The 21861-nt window shown below is 41.0% G+C and overlaps 1 protein-coding gene across 5 annotated transcripts in view; it reads left to right on the top strand.

The window, feature by feature from the left end:
- Nucleotides 1-21861, top strand: part of ewg (DNA-binding protein Ewg) — a 170370-nt gene that overhangs the window by 84701 nt on the left and 63808 nt on the right. For 4 of the 5 annotated variants that reach the window (XM_071665803.1, XM_071665805.1, XM_071665802.1 and 1 more), the window contains exon 5: nt 2940-3056. The exons of the other annotated variant lie outside the window; for it this stretch is intronic. In XM_071665803.1, coding sequence (XP_071521904.1) covers nt 2940-3056 — 117 coding nt within the window. The remainder of the gene's footprint in view (nt 1-2939; nt 3057-21861) is intronic. 5 annotated transcript variants of the gene reach the window in all.

Here is a 21861-nt window from a genome sequence, read left to right as displayed (position 1 = left end):
TTTGGAAAGCAAAAATGGGTATGTTTGAAGGAATAGTGGTTCCAACAGTGTTGTATGGTTGCGAGGCATGGGCTATGGATAGAGTTGTGCACAGGAGGGTGGATATGCTGGAAATGAGATGTTTGAGGACAATGTGTGGTGTGAGGTGGTTTGATCGAGCAAGTAATGATAGGGTAAGAGAGATGTGTGGTAATAAAAAGAGCGTGGTTGAGAGAGCAGAAGGTGTTTTGAAATGGTTTGGTCACATGGAGAGAATGAGTGAGGAAAGATTGACCAAGAGGATATATATGTCAGAGGTGGAGGGAACGAGGAGAAGTGGGAGACCAAATTGGAAGTGGAAAGATGGAGTGAAAAAGATTTTGAGTGATCGGGGCCTGAACATGCAGGAGGGTGAAAGGTGTGCAAGGAATAGAGTGAATTGGAACGATGTGGTTTTCCGGGGTCGACGTGCTGTCAATGGATTGAACCAGGGTATGTGAAGCGTCTGGGGTAAACCATGGAAAGTTCTTTGGGGCCTCAACTTTACTCTCAAATTTTTCCTTTCACATGTTCTCCCAAACCTAGTCACCAATTTCTACAGTTTTTCACTTGAATCATTGTATCATTGGCTAACAACAACTGACTCATTCCTCTCATCCCCAACAGACTGCACACTTGTCCTTTTCTCCAAGACTCTTGCATTTACCTCCATCCAGAAACAAACTAAACAGCCATGGTGACATTACACTCCCCTGCCACAGACCGACCTTCACTGGGAACCAGTCAGTCTCCTCTCTTCCTACTCATACACACGCCATACACCCTTGACATAAACTCCTCACTGCTTCTGGGAGCTTACTTCCCACACCATATATTCTTCAGACTTTCCACAAAGCATCTGTCAACCCTATCATATACCTTCTCCAGATCCATAAATGCCTCATACAAATCCATCTGTTTTTTTAAGTATTTCTCACATTCTTCAGAGGAAACACCTGATCCACACATCCTCTACCAATGCTGAAACTATACTGCTCCTTCCCAATCTGATGCTCTTTACATACCTTCACCCTCTCAATCAATATACTTTCACACAATTTACTGGGAGTACTCAACAAACTTCTGCCTCTGCAATTGGAACGCTTACCTTTATCCCCTTTGTCTGTACATAATGGCACTATACATGCATTCTGCCAATCATTAGGCACTTCACCATGATGCGTACATACATTGAATATCCTTACCAACCAATCAACATCACAGTCATCCCCTTTGTTGATATATTCAACTGCAATACCATCAACTCCTGCCACCTTGCTGCATTTAATTTTATGCAAGACTTTTGCCATATCCTTTCTCTTCATCAAACCACTCTCCATGACTCTCTCACTTTGCATACCACCCCAACTAAAAAAAAACCTACATCTGTGATTCTATCATCAAACACTTGTAATAGTTGTTCATAATCCTCACTTTATCACTATTTGTAATCACTTCCCCTTTTTCCCCCCTTCATCAATGTTCCCTTTTGTTCTCATGTCCTTCACACATTATTTACCTCCTTTCAAAACATCTTTTTGGTCTTCCGAAAGTTTGATGATACTCTATTGCCTCAATTCTCATTTGCCTTGTTTTTCAACTCCTGCACCTTCCCCTTGACCTCCTGCCATTTTTTCTTATACATCTCCCAGTCATTTGCACTCCTTCCTTGTAAGCACCACCCAAACACCTCTCTTTTCTCTTTCGCAAGCAAATTTACTTTTTCATTCCACCATTCTACCCTTTCTAATTTGCCCACTTCCTGCCTTTTGAATGCCACATGCATCTCTTGCACATGCCATCACTGCTTCCCTGAATACCTTCCATTCCTCACCCTCTCCTGCACTTCATTTGCTCTCACCTTTTGCCATTTTACACTCAGTCTCTGCTGGTATTTCTTCGCACAAGTCTCTGTTTCAGACTCTCTTATTCTCACCACTCTTCTACCCAACGTTGTTTCCTCTTTTTAGAAAACCTCTACATATCTTCACCCTTGCCTAAACAAGATTGTGATCAGACATCCAACCAGCTGCCTCTTTCAGCACACTTACATACAAAGGTCTCTCTTTTATACACTTATCAAATTAATATGTACTCTAATAATGCCCATTGACCATCTTTCCCACTTGCATAAGTATACTTGTGTGCCTCTGTTTTTGAATCAGGTATTCCCAATCGCCAGTCTTTTTTTTCAGCACACAACTTCACAAGCTCTTCATTATATCCTTTCGTAGCACTGAATATCATGCACACCATATATCCCCTCAACTACCATAATACCTGGTCGTGCACCAAAACTGCCGACACTCTCTCAGCTGCTCCCAAAGCACTTGCCTCTCATGATCTTTCTTTTCATGGCCAGGTGCATAGGTACCAATAATTACCCATCTCACACCATTCACTTTCAGTTTTACCCACATCATTTAGAATTTACTTCCTTACACTCTATCACACTCTCACACAACTCCTGCTTCAAGAGTAGTGCTACTCCTTCCTTAGCTCTTGTTCACTCACCAACCCCTGATTTTATTCCCAAGACATTTCCAGTCCATTCTCTTCCTTTACCCTTGAGCTTCATTTCACTCAGAACCAGAACACACCTATCTCTCCTATCTTCTCATCTTGGTTACATGTACACACATTCAATACCCCAATCTGAGCCTTTGAGAAAGATGAGCACTCCCTGCCTGGCTCCATCTATTTCCTGTTTTAGAAATTGAAATATGAGAAGGGGAGGGTTTCCACCCCCCCCCCCCCCCCCCACACACACACACACACACACACACACACACACACACACACGCATCTGCACACACACCCCACCCTGTGTCGCCTTCTACAGCACACAGGGAATACGGTGGTAGAATTCTTTTTCCCCTACCTCAGGGTTTGCTTTTCTTATAAGTTCATTTTCTCTCCAGGCCACAATTGATGAGTACTCGACAAGAGTTGGTCAGCAGGCAGTCGTTGTTGTTGCTACACCCAGTAAATCTGGAAACAATTTCAAATGTTTTGGTGCAAAACCTCTTGAAGATGTGGTAAGCTGTTCTTTACTCTTTTATGTCAAGTGATAAGAATAATTTGTAACTATTTTGGCTCTACATATTTTAGTGTTCATACTGTTTCATGTATGTTAAATCAGAATTGTTCTCTAGAAATGCTCCTTCCCAATTTATTTTAGCATGGAGTTTACATACAGCTTCACTTCACCATGATCTGTACATACATACATTGAATATCCTTACCAACCAATCAACAACACAGTCACCCCATTTTTTAATATGTTCAAAAGCATTGCAACCCACTTCAATTGCCTAGCTGCATTTCATCTTAAGTAAGGATTACACCAGCTCTTCTCTCTTCCCCAAACCAATCTCTTTAACTCTCCCACTTTACATACCACCCAGACCAAAACACCATTCATCTGCCACTGTCTCATCAAACACATTTAACAGTCCTTCAAAGTACTCATTCCATCTCACTTCATCACTACCTGTTATTACTTCCCCTTTTGCCCTTTTCACCAGTGTTTCCATTTGTTCTCTTGTCTTTTGCATATTATTTACCTCCTTCCAATTTTTTTTTCATTATCTTAAAGTTTAATGATACTCTCTCACCCCACCTCTCATTTGCTCTCTTTATCAATCCCATCCTGCCCCTTCCTCTTGACCTTCTCCCACTTTCTCTTATACATCTCCCAATCATTTGCACTTCTTCCTTGTAAGAAGCACCCAAATGCCTTTTTTTCTTTTCTTTCACTGGCAACTGTACTTCATCCCACCACTCCCCCTTTTAATCTGCCCATCTCCCAACTTTTGCATGCCACATACATCTCTTGTATATGCCATCACTGCTTCCCTAAATACCTGATAATCCTCACCCACTCCTTTTGCTTCATTTACTCTCACCTTCTGCCTTTCTACACTCAATCTCTCCTGGCATTTCTTCCCCAACAGTTTCCTGTTTTTTGAAAATCTTTACATGATGACTGGGTTTGGTAAAGTGTGTGAAAGAAGAATGCTGAGAGTAAATGTGAATAAGAGCAAGGTTATTAGGTACAGTAGGGTTAAGGGACAAGTCAATTGGGAGGTAAGTTTGAATGGAGAAAAACTGGAGGAAGTGAAGTGTTTTAGATATATTGGAGCGGATTTGGCAGCGGATGGAAAAATGGAAGCGAGTCACAGGTTGGGGGAGGGGGCGAAAGTTCTGGGAGCGTTGAAAAATGTTTGGCTGGCGAGAACATTATCTTGGAAAGCAGAAATGGGTATGCATGAAGGAACAGTGGTTCCAACAGTGTTATATGGTTGCGAGGTGTGGGCTATAGATGGAGTTGTGCAGAGGAGGTTGGTTGTGTTGGAAATGAGATGTTTGAGGACAGTATGTGGTGTGAGGTGGTTTGATCGAGTAAGTAATGAAAGGGTAAGAGAGATGTGTGGTAATAAAAAGAGTGTCGTTGAGAGAGCAGAAGAGGGTGTTTTGGAATGGTTTGTTCACATGGAGAGATTGAGTGAGGAAAGATTGACAAAGACGATGTATGTGTCAGATGTGGAGGGAACGTGAAGTGGGAGACCGACCAAATTGGAGGTGGAAAGATGTAGTGAAAAAGATTTTGAGCGATCGGGGCCCAAACATGTAGGTGGGTGAAAGGCGTGCAAGGAATAGAGTGAATTGGAATGATGTGGTATACTGGTGTTGATGTGCTGCCAATTTACTTAACCAGGGCATGTGAAATGTCTTGGGTAAACTATAGAAAGTTTTGTGGTGCCTGGATGTTGAAAGGGAGCTGTGGTTTCGGTGCATTATACATGACAGCTAGAGGCTGAGTGTGAACAAATGTGGCCTTTGTTGTCCTTTCATAGCGTTACCTCACTCGTATGCGGGGGAGGGGGTTGTCATGTCATGTGTGGCGGGGTGGCAACGGAAATGAATAAAGGCAGCAAGTATGAATTATGTACAGATGTATATGTATATGCATGCGTTGAAATGTATAGGTATGTATATTTGCGTGTGTGGATGTGTATGTATATACATGTGTATGTGGGTGGGATGGGCCATTCTTTCGTCTATTTCCTTGCGCTACCCCGCTAATGCGGGAGACAGCGACAAAGTGTATAAATAGATGTATATAGATTCAGATGTACATCTTCATACATGCTCACCTTCATCCATTCCTGGCTCCGCCTTGCCTCCTTGGAAACAGCATCATCACCTTCTCTGACATTAAGGTAGCTCCAGGAAACCTATGAAGAAAGGCCTTGTCTGCCCACATCCATTGTGTAGCTGTCATGTGTAATGCACTGAAACCACATCTCCATATCCACATCCAGGCCTTGCACACCTTTCCATGGTTTATCCTGGATGTTTCAAATGCCCTCATTCAGTCCATTGATGGCATGTCATCCCAGTATACCACATCTTTCCAGTTCACTCTATTCCATGCTTGCCTTTCACCCTCCTGAATGTTTAGGCCCCAGTCACTCAAAATCTTTTTTACACCATCCTTCCACCTCCAATTTGATCTCACACTTCTTGTTCCCTCCACTCCTAACACATATATCCTCTTTCTCAACCTTTTCTCACTCATTCTCTCCATATGTCCAAACCATATCACCACACCCTTTTCTGCCTTCTCAATCACACTCCTTTTATTACCGTATATCTCTCTTACCCTTTCATTACTTACTCGATCAAACCATATCACACAACATAGTTTTCTTAATTTCATTTCCAACACATCGATCCTCCTCTGACAACCCTGTCTATAGCCCATGCCTTGCATCCATATAATATATTGGAACTACTATTCCTTCGAACACACCCGTTTTTGCTCTCCAAGATGACGTTCTCTCATTTCACACATTCTTCATTGCTCCCATAACTTTCACCCTCTCCCCCACCATATGACTCACTTCCATTTTGTTGTTTCATTTGCTGCTAAGTGTGCTACCAGATATCTAAAAAAATTCAATTTCTCCAATTGTTTTTATTCATTCAAACTTACATCTCAACTTGTCCCTCAACCTTGCTGAACCTAACAACTTTGCCCTTCTTCACATTAACTCTCAACTTTCTGCTTTCATACATTTTTCCATACTCAGTTGCCAACTTCTGCAGTGTCTCATTCGATTCAGCAACCAGTGCTGTATCATTGGTGAATTACAACTGGACTGACTCACTTCCTGGGCCCTCTTATCCCCAACAGACTATATATTCGCCCCTCTCTCCAAAACTCTTCTATTTACCTCTCTCACCACCCCATCCATAAACAAATTAAACAACTTGTTGACATCACACGCCCTTGCCGCAAATTGCTTTCATTTCTAATTTCTGCTGTCTGATCGTACAGTCTTTCGCCTACCACTGGTGTCTGTGGTGGGGGCCTATGAAATAATTCTACTGTCATTTTCTTTCGAAACGTGTCTTTGATTTCTACAAAAATGAGGTTGACATCATCAACAGTAACAATATTTTTCAGTACAGGGCTTAGATAAGATTCAGCAAAGAGCAATATGCCACCGCCTACTTCATTTTCTCTCTCACTGTTAGATGTAGTGTACCCAGAGATGGTGTATATGATGAGGAAATTTCTCTTTCTGAGTTCTAGCCAAGATTCCGGAATACCATTTATGTTTACCATAATCTTCAAATACAGTTGTGTCTAACTCCAAAATTTTTTTACGTATGCTCCTTACATGAGCGTAGGATATTCTAATACATGACTGAGACTTCTTTTGTTTGGTATGCATATATGCAGCAGAGGCAGTGGGGAGTCCGCCTACATGAATAAAGTCTGTAAGCTCGACTTGAACTGTCCCATCTTGTTTGCTACCTACCTTGTTCCCTTCTTTCTCCAGAGAATTGATCTCATGCTGCTGTATTCTGCCTTTTCCCTGACCTGCCTTGTTTCCAAATAGCTCAGTAGAGGTCGGTGTGTTGACACCAAATGAGTGGTTGAGGTCAGGTCGGGTCATATTGTTTGTTACACAGGGAGGGTCAGATTGAATCCCCTCTCCACTCCACCAGCAGTGAAGTCAGGGATATAAGTCATGGGTCTCTTCACGCTGAGGTCTAGTAATAGCCGGTCACCAAATCACACCACCAGTCTACTACAGAAATCACTCAAAGAAATTGAATGGACTTTACATGAATATAAGATCTATCCAGAATAGAATAGCTGAATTGCATTGTTTGGTGAACAGCTAACTCATTGATATCAGTGGTCTTATAGAAACATTTCTAAACATAAAAACAACGATCTGATTAGTGAGTACAGTCTACCAGATGGTTGAGTAGGAAGAACTTCACTGTATCTAAAAGCTAACCTAAACCCCATCAAAATTCAGACAACATCTGCTGCTTTTGAACACTTGTGGGTTCAGATTAGCAGAGAATCTTCCAGTCTCACGTAGATGTCATTTATAGACACCCTAGTCAGCCAGTAGATATAGACACTGTCAATGACAAGATTTTGCAACAAGCAATGCAGGATGAAGACTCGATCATTCTTGGGGATTTTAATCCCCCATAATCATCAAGCAACTTATCTTGGGTGTAGAGAGTGAATCTGCTAGACTTATCAACTTTGTAGAAGACAGTTTTCTCTCCAACCCATTACCGAGCTGACGAGGGGAGCTGATTTACTTGATTTAGTTCTTACATCTCAGGAGCTCTTAGTAACTAATAGCCATGTTGGAGAACATCTTGGCACTTGAGACCATAAAATGGTTAGGTTTGATGTAAATATCAAAACCAACTCCCATAAAACCATTTGAAAGGGCAGATTTTGATGAGCTGCATGATGTATTAGAGTCTCACTCTTGTTGGTTCATGCCTGGGGGAATTATGGACCAGTTTTTAGTGTCATTTTATGCACCAGCAAGTCATATTCATTCTTATGCATGACAGAAGCAATAAAAAGAGGAATTATGGCCCAGTTTTAAATGTCGGTTTATGCATCATCAGGTCACATTCATTCCCATGCATGACAGAATCAGCAAAACCAACATGCCTGAATGGTACTCCTAAGATATTGTAAGAGCTATACAGTGCAGAAATAAGTTCTTTAAGTTTCAGAAATTGGACAGTGACCCAGATATTGCAAAACAGTATAACATAATCAGAATACAAATGAAAGCTATTATTGAAAATGCCAAGAATGAATATGAAGTGAGCATTGCCAGAGATAGTATCCTGGAAGATTTTATAGATATATCAGCAATAAAAATCATGTAAGGAGTGGATTAGGACCCTCAGTAAATGAGAATGAGGAACTCATTGTGGATAATAAAAGCATAGGAACAACTCTGAACAAGTTTTTTTTTAGTTTTATTTTAATACTAGAAAGCAAAGACAAATTTTGAGAGTGTCGTGAATAGCACACACACAATACAAGAATTCACTTTCACAATTAGAGAAGTACTAACATGGATAGATAAGTTGAAGACCAGTAAAAGCCCAGGTCCTTATAATTTCTATCACCAAGTGATTAAAAGCATCAAACACAAAATTGCTGAACTGTTAACCCAGATTTTCAATATATCGCTCCTGGAAGAAATATTTACAAAGGACTGGAGGCTGGCAGGTGTCACTCCTATGTGCAAAAAGGGAAGCTGCAAATTGCCTGGTAATTATTGTCTTATTAGCCTAACATCAAGTATATGTAAACTTCTGGAGTTGATTATTGGAGTTAAAATCGTGTTTTGGGAGCAGCTGAATGAGTGTATTAGTGGTTTTGATGCACGAGACCGGGTCATAGTGATGGGTGATTTGAATGCAAAGGAGAGTAATGTGGCAGTTGAGGGAATAATTGGTATACATGGGGTGTTCAGTGTTGTAAATGGAAATGGTGAAGAGCTTGTAGATTTATGTGCTGAAAAAGGACTGATGATTGGGAATACGTGGTTTAAAAAGCGAGATATACATAAGTATACTTATGTAAGTAGGAGAGATGGCCAGAGAGCGTTATTGGATTACGTGTTAATTGACAGGCGTGCGAAAGAGAGACTTTTGGATGTTAATGTGCTGAGAGGTGCAACTGGAGGGATGTCTGATCATTATCTTGTGGAGGCTAAGGTGAAGATTTGTATGGGTTTTCAGAAAAGAAGAGTGAATGTTGGGGTGAAGAGGGTGGTGAGAGTAAGTGAGCTTAAGAAAGAGACCTGTGTGAGGAAGTACCAGGAGAGACTGAGTACAGAATGGAAAAAGGTGAGAACAATGGAAGTAAGGGGAGTGGGGGAGGAATGGGATGTATTTAGGGAATCAGTGATGGATTGCGCATAAGATGCTTGTGACATGAGAAGAGTGGGAGGTGGGTTGATTAGAAAGGGTAGTGAGTGGTGGGATGAAGAAGTAAGAGTATTAGTGAAAGAGAAGAGAGAGGCATTTGGACGATTTTTGCAGGGAAAAAATGCAATTGAGTGGGAGATGTATAAAAGAAAGAGACAGGAGGTCAAGAGAAAGGTGCAAGAGGTGAAAAAAAGGGCAAATGAGAGTTGGGGCGAGAGAGTATCATTAAATTTTAGGGAGAATAAAAAGATGTTCTGGAAGGAGGTAAATAAGGTGCGTAAGACAAGGGAGCAAATGGGAACTTCAGTGAAGGGCGCAAATGGGGAGGTGAAAACAAGTAGTGGTGATGTGAGAAGGAGATGGAGTGAGTATTTTGAAGGTTTGTTGAATGTGTTTGATGATAGAGTGGCAGATATAGGGTGTTTTGGTCGAGGTGGTGTGCAAAGTGAGAGGGTTAGGGAAAATGATTTGGTAAACAGAGAAGAGGTAGTGAAAGCTTTGCGGAAGATGAAAGCCGGCAAGGCAGCAGGTTTGGATGGTATTGCAGTGGAATTTACTAAAAAAGGGGGTGACTGTATTGTTGACTGGTTGGTAAGGTTATTTAATGTATGTATGACTCATGGTGAGGTGCCTGAGGATTGGCGGAATGCGTGCATAGTGCCATTGTACAAAGGCAAAGGGGATAAGAGTGAGTGCTCAAATTACAGAGGTATAAGTTTGTTGAGTATTCCTGGTAAATTATATGGGAGGGTATTGATTGAGAGGGTGAAGGCATGTACAGAGCATCAGATTGGGGAAGAGCAGTGTGGTTTCAGAAGTGGTAGAGGATGTGTGGATCAGGTATTTGCTTTGAAGAATGTATGTGAGAAATACTTAGAAAAGCAAATGGATTTGTATGTAGCATTTATGGATCTGGAGAAGGCATATGATAGAGTTGATAGAGATGCTCTGTGGAAGGTATTAAGAATATATGGTGTGGGAGGAAAGTTGTTAGAAGCAGTGAAAAGTTTTTATCGAGGATGTAAGGCATGTGTACGTGTAGGAAGAGAGGAAAGTGATTGGTTCTCAGTGAATGTAGGTTTGCGGCAGGGGTGTGTGATGTCTCCATGGTTGTTTAATTTGTTTATGGATGGGGTTGTTAGGGAGGTAAATGCAAGAGTTTTGGAAAGAGGGGCAAGTATGAAGTCTGTTGGGGATGAGAGAGCCTGGGAAGTGAGTCAGTTGTTGTTCGCTGATGATACAGCGCTGGTGGCTGATTCATGTGAGAAACTGCAGAAGCTGGTGACTGAGTTTGGAAAAGTGTGTGGAAGAAGAAAGTTAAGAGTAAATGTGAATAAGAGCAAGGTTATTAGGTACAGTAGGGTTGAGGGTCAAGTCAATTGGGAGGTGAGTTTGAATGGAGAAAAACTGGAGGAAGTGAAGTGTTTTAGATATCTCGGAGTGGATCTGGCAGCGGATGGAACCATGGAAGCGGAAGTGGATCATAGGGTGGGGGAGGGGGCGAAAATCCTGGGGTCCTTGAAGAATGTGTGGAAGTCGAGAACATTATCTCGGAAAGGAAAAATGGGTATGTTTGAAGGAATAGTGGTTCCAACAATGTTGTATGGTTGCGAGGCGTGGGCTATGGATAGAGTTGTGCGCAGGAGGATGGATGTGCTGGAAATGAGATGTTTGAGGACAATGTGTGGTGTGAGGTGGTTTGATCGAGTGAGTAACGTAAGGGTAAGAGAGATGTGTGGTAATAAAAAGAGCGTGGTTGAGAGAGCAGAAGAGGGTGTTTTGAAGTGGTTTGGGCACATGGAGAGGATGAGTGAGGAGAGATTGACCAAGAAGATATATGTGTCGGAGGTGGAGGGAACAAGGAGAAGAGGGAGACCAAATTGGAGGTGGAAGGATGGAGTGAAAAGGATTTTGTGTGATCGGGGCCTGAACATGCAGGAGGGTGAAAGGAGGGCAAGGAATAGAGTGAATTGGAGCGATGTGGTATACCGGGGTTGACGTGCTGTCAGTGGATTGAATCGGGGCATGTGAAGCGTCTGGGGTAAACCATGGAAAGCTGTGTAGGTATGTATATTTGCGTGTGTGGACGTATGTATATACATGTGTATGGGGGGGGGGGGTTGGGCCATTTCTTTCGTCTGTTTCCTTGCGCTACCTCGCAAACGCGGGAGACAGCGACAAAGTATAATGAAAAAAAAATATAAAATCGTTGCCTATCCGGAACAATACAGTCTAATCAATAATACACAGCATGCTTTTAGAAGATGCAGATCATGCCTTACGAACCTTCTTGAATTTTATCATACATTATTTGATACCCATGAGAAGACAAAAGCAATAGATATAATATTTCTGGTCTTCCAAAAATGCATTTGACAAAGTTCTTCATGCTAAATTGATGAAGAATTGTCACTGTGGTCACTTGTTACTTGTGGAGTTCCCCAGGGATCCATATTAGGCCTGTACCTTTCATCATTTATATTAACGATATTGACATATGGCTAAATAACTTAGTGTCCAAATTTGCAGATGACACAGAGATTGGCAGTGCCATATTAAATGATGAAGATAGGCTAAGGTTACAAGAGGATCTAGACTGATCTGGTAAATGGCAAATGCCTTTTGACATCAATAAATGTCAGCTGTTACAGGTAGGAAGCCTGAACAGAAAATTTGATTATGAACTGATGGGTCACAAGATAAGGGACACCCATAGTGTAAGAGATCTAGGGGTCACTGTCTCCAGTAACTTCAAATTCTCCCAACATTGCAATGAAGCTGCCAAGAAAGCAGTAGAATGTTAGGATTTATAAACAGTAACTTTATGTACAAAAGCAAGGATGTGATATTGCCACTATACCTGCAGTGCAGTTTTGGGCCCCCCACTTAAGTAAGGACATCTTAAATTGGAAACAGTGCAGTAAAGAGCAACTGAATTGATTCCCTCCTTGAGTAGCAAACCATATGAGGAGAGACTGACAATTAAACGTGTTCTTCCCAAGCAAGAGGTGCCTCAGGTTCAAATTGATGAAATGTTTCTTCAAGATAATTAAAGGATTCAACAACATTGATATTTAGCATTTCTTCATAGTAGTGCCAGTGTTCCTGGCAAGAAGAAATGGATTAAAACTTAGAGGTCATTTAGTTAATCTGGACTGTATGAAATATGTTTTTACCAACGATGTTATTTATGCATGGAATAAGCTCCCAGAAAATGTTCAGAGCAACACCCTTAATATCATCAAAATTAGGCTTGGTCATCACTTGTCACTTTTGGGTATTGAATAATTCATTTGATCAGTCATCATAATGGAATGGTATATCATGGTACCTTCTCAACCTCTGATCTCTCCCTGGCCATGTTATGGTATCATACTAACATTGATTAATCCATGTCATGTGCTTTGAGAGAGTACAGGTTGAACCTCTTTAGTCTGGCAACCTTGGGACCTGGCTATTGCCAGACCACAAAAATTACTGGAAAACAGAATTGACCCCCTAAGGGAACCCCCTATGCAAACATGTTCCCAACCTCTAGTCATGTCAGCTCATTTCACATACATATTGCTGTGTTATCAAAGATAGAAGCTTGAAATAGGAAATTATACAACCATAAAATCTTTCAAACAAGGTTTTTATTGTTACATCAGAAGTATCCCCAGATGGAGACTCCTCAACATCTTGGGCAGGGGTTTATTACGGCAAACAACACTAACATGGGCAGATTTGTTAGCATTATGTACTTGTTCTGGGGCTAAGTTTATCGCTGCCAGTAACTGAGCATATTTATCCTCAAACTTTGTTGCTGCTTTGTGATGAATAGGTAATGTAATGAATGACCATAGGTTGGTAGGTGGCTTTGGTTGATTCTTGTTTTATTATCGTCAAGACAGGCAGCCCACGCTGTCCGTACCAGCCAGGCAGTGGGCCACATGTATAGGTAGAGTGTATGTGGTCTTGGAATTATCTTTAACACCTGAGGAAGGTGTAAAGATTTTTCTGTTGGTGGATATAACTTATGTTGATGGTCTTAATGACACTGGCAGTTGATATAGGCTTAAAGACCAAACTACTAATCAATGAACCAACCAACAAGCCAGGCAGCTGGCTCATACACTCTCTCTCACCTTGTACATATTGCTGTTGGTGGTTTAATAGAGAATTGGGAGTTTTTACCGACTTTTGACATGACCTTACATTACAAGCTTCCGTGTCAGCACTACACTTTTCTCTGTGTGCATTATGTGTTGAAATTCCGTGTCTCCACTTAAACTTGTATAACCATCCTTGCGAATATTCAGAGTCATAGTCTAGCTTTAGTTCTCTATGAAAAACTTTGGCCTGCTTGATAAGCACCTCCCAAGAAATGCTTACACCTTCATAATGTTGTAGCTTAAACCACTTTACAAGTGCATTGTCTGATTCTGTACTTTTGGCATCTTTCAAAGTTTTCAGAAACTTTAAACTTCTCTGGCTTTCATTTTCAGCAGAAAACTGAATATAAGAAATTAACAGGACTGTTGATTAGCTTGGTTGCATTGTAAACAGATTTTAGTGCCTTAGGAGTGATAACAGCATCGTCCTGATGGCAGATCCACAAATTAATGGTGGCACATTCAAAACGTGCCAGACCATGGGAGTTGCTGGACCACAGAGTGCTGTATTATAGAGGTACAACCTGTAATTGAGAATTATTGTATCATTCTTCAACATCAGGAATGATATAGGCACAAGAGGCTGGAGCTCAAGTTGATTCTTAGTATTCCTTTTATAAGAAAAAGTGAAGGGATGGATGTCGTTGGTGATGGGATGCATGACATGTTCATGGTCATTTTACTTTATGACTTTCCTATTAGAATTTCCTTCAGTCTAATTAATCCTGCAAGGTATATTTTCTACCTATTTTCCTGCCAGAGGGAGTGGAGGGTGGAGAGAGAGCCTTTGCTTTGTTATCCTTTTCTGCTACTGCTTGCAAAGTATTGTGCTCCTCTCAGTCTGTGCCCTGCTGCTACCTGTGAAATGACCTCTTTATTTTTTTTCTTTTGAGGCTCCAGTCACAAACAAAAGTCCACATCAAGGCAGGTCCTTAAGTGAAGTATAAAGAGGGTTATGGAAAGAAGAAAGAAGATACAAGGATAAATATTTTTGAAATTTGGAGGAAATGAAAAACTTACCTTTTTGAGAAAGACATGAGAACGTAGAGAGTTCCAAAGCTTCGAGATGTAGAGAAAGGAATGGTTATCAAAATGGCCCACCCTTGAGTTGCTAATGCCACACAGTTATCATGTGATGCAGTAGCTTTCTGATTAATGTATGGTCTAGCTAAAGGGGGTGGGGGCACACAAGCAGCAAGCTCTTGGGAGCAAAAACCAAAGTAATACCTGTAGAAGAGGGAAAGTAAACCAACACTGTGGGTTACCATGGGAAGGTCAAGTTTTGAAGTTAGTCTTGGGGTGTTTGTAAGTTGGACTGCCTTGGGGAGTTTGTAAGTTGGACCGCTTTCAACTGAACTCTGTCAAGTAAGGATGCAGAGCTAGAACCAGATGTGAGAGTAGCATTCCATACATGGATGAATCAAACCTTTGTTTACACTGAGCAAGTGTTCAGCAGAAAAGAAATTTAAACATCTGAACAGGATGCCCAGTTTCTTAGAGGCAGATTGAGCTATTTATGTAATGTAGAGTTTCCAAAAAGAATAGATGTTACTGTAATACTTGGTATGTTCATTGAGTCAAGAGGTTGAGTTACAGAACCATCAGAGGAGGGGCAAGACTTGTGAAGAGTTTTTGATAGAAAACTGGGTCTTGGAGGCATTAAACTTATCTAGATTTCTTCTTCCCCACTGAGCTATCTTGTCCAAGTCTGAGTTTATTGAGGAAGCTGTGTTAAGACAAGAAGCAGATTGAGTGAGAGAAGGAGCAGAATTGAAGGATATGGATGAATGCATTGTTAAGTCATCAGTATATGAGTACATTTGGTTCTTTGTTGAAGAGTTGGCATTATTGATAAAAAGGAGAAAAAATTACATGGGATAGGACAGAACCTTAAGGGACACTGCTGTTGCTGGAGAAAGGTGGGGAGGCTGATCCATTAACAACCAAAAAAATAGATCAGGTGGAGAGGAATCTAGATATGAAGGAGCACAGTGAGAAAGGAAAGCCAAAAGAAGGGAGCATAGACATGAGACCATGATGCAACTACCTTTCAGAAGCTTTGGATTTGTCAAGGGCAACTACACAAGACTCCTCGAAATCTTTCAGGGATGATGTCCGAACATAAGTAAGATGGGAGAGAAAATTGCCAGTGGATCTTGCGTATTGGAAGTTATACTGGTGATCAGAGAAAAGGCTGTGAGATTCAAGGTGTCTAAGGTTATGGGAGTTGAGAATTGATTCAAAGATTTTGGAAATGGTAGATGTCAAAGCAGTAGGATGATAAAGGGGTCAGAACAGCCATTCCCTTTAGGGATGGGATGTATCAATACATGTTTCCAAGGAGAAGGAAAAGTTGTGGATTTTAGACAGAAACGGAACAGACAAGCATGCACCAGTGCAAGTTTAGAGGCACACTCCTTCAGTACATATGGAAGGATGCCATCAGGACCATAATCCTTGCTTGTGTCATGAGATAGTTGGTGACTGAGTTTGGAAGAGTGTAAATGTGATGGGAATCTGGATGAGTGTAAATGTGAATGAAATCAAGGTTAATAGATTTAGCGGGGATAAGAGACTGGTTAGTTAAGGTGTGAGTTTGATTGGAGAAAAATTGGAGAAAGTGAAGTGTTTTAGGTACCTAGGGGTAGATATGACAGCATATGGAACCATAAAAGCAGAAGTGTCATAGAGGGGGTTAGGAAACAAGAGTTATGGGAGTACTGAGGAATGTGTGGAAAGAGAACATCATTTGGGAGGGCAGGATGTCTTTGAAAGAACAGTAGTCCCAACAATATTATATTTGATTCAAGGCATGGGCTTTAGATACGGCTGTGTGGAGGAGAGTGGTTGTGTTGGAAATTAAATGTTTGAGGATGATATATGGTGTAAATTGGTTTGATTGGATAAGTGATGAAGGGTAAAATAAAGGTGTGGTAATAAAAAGAGTGTGGTTGAGAGACCTCAGGAGGATATGCCACATGATATAGGAATGGTGAACAGCTTGTGGTGGAGTCGTATGCTGAAAAAGGATGTAGATTAGTAGGAAAGATGATAAGAAGGCATTACTGGATTACATACTAATTGATAGTCGGCCAAAAGAGAGGCTCTTTGATGTGAATATGTTGAGAAGGGCAGCTTGTGAGATGTGTGCTACTTGATGAAGGCAAGAATGAAGATTTTTTTGTCAAAGAAAAAATATAGGTGAGAAGAGGATGATGAAATTAAGTGAGCTTAGAAAAGACATGCGTAAAGAAATACCAGGAGAGATTAAGGGTAGAATGGCAAAATGTGAGAGTAAATGAAACAAGGGAAATGGGTAAGGAATGGGAAATATTTTAGGGAAGTGTGTTACCATGTGCAAGAGAAGTGTGTGGGAGATTGGAGGTGGGCAGGTGAGAAAGAATAGTGAGTGGCTGTATGACGAATTAAAGTTGCTAGTTAAAGAGAAAAGAGAGGTGTATGGGAGGTATTTACAGGGAAGAAGTGCAAGTGATTGAAAAATTTACTCGAGAAAGTGGCAGGAGGTCAAGAGGAAGGAGCAGGGGTTGGAAAAGAGGGCAATTGAGATTTGGGAAGAGCAGTTATTAGTAAATGTTAGAGCGAATAAGATGGTTTGGAAGAAGGTTAATAGTGAGAGAAAAACAAGAGAACAAATGGAAACATCAGTGAAAGGGGCAAATGGTGAGAAATGGTAGTGAGTTATGGAATGATGAAGTAAAGTTGATAATGAAATAGAAAAGAAATGTATGATTAGTACTTAGAGGGAAGGAGTGCAAATGATTGGGAAATGTATAAGAGAGAGTGGTAGGAGGTCAAGAGGAATGCGTAGGGGTTGAGTACGTGGACAAGTGAGAGTTAGGGTGAGTGAGTATCAATAAACTTAAGGGAGAGTAAGTTGTTGTGTAAGTAAGTTAGCAGTCAGGAAAAAAAGTGAGCAAATGGGAACATTAGTGAAGGGGGTGAATAAGGAACTGATGACAGGTTGTGTTGAGGTGAGGAAGAGATGGAGTGAATGTTTTGAAAGATTGTTGAGTGTGTTTAATGATAAGGGTGGCAGATGTAGGCTGTTTAGGTTGGTGTGGTGTATGAAGTGAGGAAGTTGTGGAAAGGGGTTTGGTGAGAAGAGACAAGATGATGAAAGCCTTGTGTAAGATGAAATGTGGCAAGGCGCCTGGAATGGATGACATTGTTGTTGAATTTCTTAAGAAAGGAGATGTCTGTGTTATTGATTGGTGAGTTAGGATTTTCATTGTACTTGTGGATCATGGTAAGGTGCCTGAGGATTGGCAGAATGCTTTTGTATTGCCATTGTATAAAGGAAATGATGACAAAGGTGAGTGTTCAGACTACAGAGCTATAAGTTTGTTCAGTTTACCTGATAAGTTGTATGGGAGAGAGGTGATTAAGAGGGTGAAGGCATATATGGAGCATCAGACTGGGGAGGAACAGTGTGTTATCAGAGGTGGTAGAGTGTATATGGATGAGGTGTTTGTTTTGTATTTATTTGTGAGAAATGATTAGAGAAACAGAGGGATTTGTATGTACCATTTATGGATCAAGAGAAAGCGCATGATAGGGTTGATAGAGATGCTGTGTGGAAGGCAATACAAATATATGATGTGGGAGAAAAAACACTGGAAACAGTGAAAAGCTTTTATCAAGGTTTTAAAGCTTGTGTGTGAGTAGAAAGAAAGGAGAGTGACTGGTTTCACATGAAGTTTGGTCTGTGGCATGTGTGTGTGAGGTCACCACAGCTGTATAATTTTTTATGGACTGGTTTGGGAGGTAAATGGAAGAGTCTTGGAAAAAGGATGAGTCTGTTGGGAGTGAGGGTGTTTGAGATGTCAGATAGTTGTTTGCTGATGACACTGCTGTGGTGGCAGATGTGAGTGAGAAACTGCGTAAGTTGGTGACAGAGTTTGGAAGAGTAAGCGAAAGGAGAAAGTTAAGAGAAAATTTGATTAAAAGCAAGGTTATTAGGTTTAGCAGGGTAGAGGAACAGATTAGTTTGGGTATGACTTTGAATTGAGAAAATCTGTAGGAAATGAATAGTTTCAGATACCATGGAGTTGACATTGTAGTGAATGGAACCATTGAAGCAGAAGTAAATCATAGAGTTGGTGAGGGTGGTGAAGGTTCTGGGAATATTGAAGAATCTGAGGGAAAAGAGGTCTTTATTTGGAATGGCAAAATTGGGTATGTTTTAGGGTATAGTAGTGCCAGTGATGTTGTATGATTGCAATGCATGGGCTTTAGATGGGGATGTGTGGAGGTTAGGTTAGGTTTAAAGACAATATGTAGTTTGATGTAGTCTAATTTAGCAAGTTATAAAAGCTTAAGTGGGGTTCAGAGAGCTGAAGAGAATATGCTGAAATGGTGTGAACATATGGAGAGAATGATTAAATTGACAAAGAATATATATATATATATATGTCAGAAATGGAGGGGAGAAGAAGGGAGAGACTAAATAGGCTTTGGAAGGATGGATTAAAAAGATTTTGAGCAGTTAGGGCATGAACATGCAGGAGGGTAAAGTGGTGAATGAGATAGAATGAATTGGGAGGAAGTGGTATACAAGGATCGACTTGCTGTCAGTAGACTGAACCTGAGCACATGAAGTGGCTGGAATACTGTGGAAAGGTCTATGGGGCTGTGGTTTTGATGCATTGCACATGACAGCTAGATAATAGATATGAGCTGATTGGCATGTCTTTTTCTAATAAGGGAAATGGCAAACATATGAAAAAATATACATCTTTCTTTTTTCATATTTCTTTGCAGTTTCTTACATTAACAAGGTAGCGCTAGGGACAGATGAAGAAAAGGTCTCACTTGCTCATATCTATTCTTCAACTGTCATGTGTATGGCACTGACATCATGACCTCAGTCAGGTCCCATAGGCCTTTCTGTGGTTTTCTAACTGCTCTAAATGCCTTAGTTCTGTCCATTGACAGCATGTTGCCCTCTGTATACCAAATCAGTCTTATTCACTTTATTTCATGTACCCCTTTCACCCTCTTTCATGTTCAGGCCCCAATTACTGAAAATATTATTTGCTTAATCCTTCCATATCCAATTATTCAACCCCCCCCAATCCTAGTTCCCTCCATTTTTGAGTCATCCTTTTTGCCAACGTTTCATCACTCATAATCTGCATATTTCCATACCATTTCAGCACTCCATTTTCATTTCTCAACCAAAATTTTTTTAAGACCACACCACTCTCAAACCTTATTACTTAGTCAACCATCCTCACACCACAGTTTTTTTCGAACACACAATTTCCAACACTTTCTCCCTTTTCCACACATTCTCATCTTCAGCCCATTCAACACCATTGGGACAGTTATACTTTTGAACGTAATGATTTTCATCCTCCCAGATAATGACCTCTCTTTCGACTCAGGTCCTCAATGCACCTAAGACATTTGCCCCCTCATCCACCTTATGATGCACAGCTTCTTTGCTGCCATGTCCACGCTAAGGTATCTAAAACACTTACATCAAGTTTTCTCCATTCACACTCACACCCCCAACTAACTCATTGTTTTGTGCTACTAAACTTTTGCCCTTTGCGTTCTCAAACTCAGACACCAACATCTACAGTATTTCACTGGCAAACACCAACATGTACAGTATTTCACTGGAATCTGCCACATGTGCTTTCTTATCAGCAAACAACAACTGGCTCACCTCCAAGGCCCCCTGACCCCAACAGGCTGCATACCTGTCCCTCTCTTCAAGACCTTTGCATTTACCTCCCTCACTATCCCATCCATAAATGAACAGAAAATTCATGATGGTATTATATAATCTTGCAACAGAGCCAACTTCATCTGGCACCACTCCCTTTCCTCTGTACCTCCTTGCCTTGTCCTTCTTGTCTTATATAATGGTACCATACATGCCTCTGAAAACACTGTGCTAGAGTTACCCTCTGCCTGTGGCCAGTTAAAAGGCGAAGCACAAAAGTCTAAGAATTGGCACTGAAGTTGAACAGTTATGAAGACTCTTTTGCCATGGCCACCCCCATGAGTAAGCTTCCAAAGGGAACACGCATCAGAGATACAGGTAGATAGATGATATACATGCAGTCTGTAGGTATTAGATGGTAGGCAGCCACCTACTAAAGAGATATATTACCAGTACTAGCCACCTGGTTATTAGGAAGGTTAGTGACAGCTGCATAGTGAGCCAGCACTTCAGTAGTTGTGAAGCTGCACTCCTCTGACCCAGGAAGCTGTCTTTTCTTTCTGCGTCACTTACATGTGGACTGCTGGCATTATGTCCACAAACATACAATCTCTCCTTTTCACACTTAGCACTTGACAACACGTAACTTAATCAAACTCATTCTTTGTAACCCTAGATAGCACTTGACAACACGTAACTTAAATCAAACTCATTCTTTGTAATCCTAGATTTTCCTGCAGAGTGCTGTGCGCTAGCCCTTCCTTTTGGCCAAATTGTAGGAGCAGTAGATAGAAACAGGTAGGAACATCAGGTGGGAGCATGAGGGAGAACTTTTAGTTAGGAACGTTAGGTAGACACATTAGGTAGAAGTAGTCGATAGGAATATGGTATGAGCCTCTAAAGACATTATCCTAGAGTTGCCCTTTGCCTCTGGCCTGTTAAGGGTGAGGCACCAAAGGGTAAGAAGTAGCATTAAAGTTCTACAGTTATGGAGAGTCTTTTGCTATGGCCATCCACTTGAGGGAATTCCCAAAGGGAACAGGCATCAGATATAGATAGATAGATGTGTGTTGGTATTTTCATGGTGAGAAAACTACATTTGTTTATTTTTGCAGATAAGTTCTCTCTTTCTATTGGTAACGTGAAAGCATTCACACAACTCATTCTTCATCAGTAGATTTTTCCTGCAATGAGCACTTTGTGCTAGCCCTGCCATTTTACAGAATGGTGGGAGCAATAGATAGAAGTAGTATATTATTTACATTATTTATTGTACTTTGTCACTGTCTCCTGTGTTAGCGAGGTAGCGCAAGGAAACAGACGAAAGAATGGCCCAACCCACCCTCATACACATGTATATACATACACACCCACACATGCACATATATATACCTATACATTTCAACATATACATACATATACATACACAGACATATACATATATACACATATACATATTCAAACTTGCTGCCTGTATTCATTCCCTTCGCCACCCCACCACACATGAAATAGCATCCCCCTCCACCTTGCGAGGTAGCGCTAGGAAAAGACAAAAGGCCACATTCGTTCACACTCAGTCTCTAGGTGTCATGTGTAATGCACTGCAACTACAGCTCCCTTTCCACACCCAGGCCCCATAAAGCTTTCCATGGTTTACCCCAGACGCTTCACATGCCCTGGTTCAATCCATTAACAGCTTGTCGACCCCGG

The sequence above is a fragment of the Panulirus ornatus genome, chromosome 10 (genome assembly GCF_036320965.1).
Source record: "Panulirus ornatus isolate Po-2019 chromosome 10, ASM3632096v1, whole genome shotgun sequence".
NCBI lineage: Eukaryota > Metazoa > Arthropoda > Malacostraca > Decapoda > Palinuridae > Panulirus > Panulirus ornatus.
Note: the sequence above shows the minus strand (reverse complement) of the source record. Positions and strands in the feature narration are given on the sequence as shown.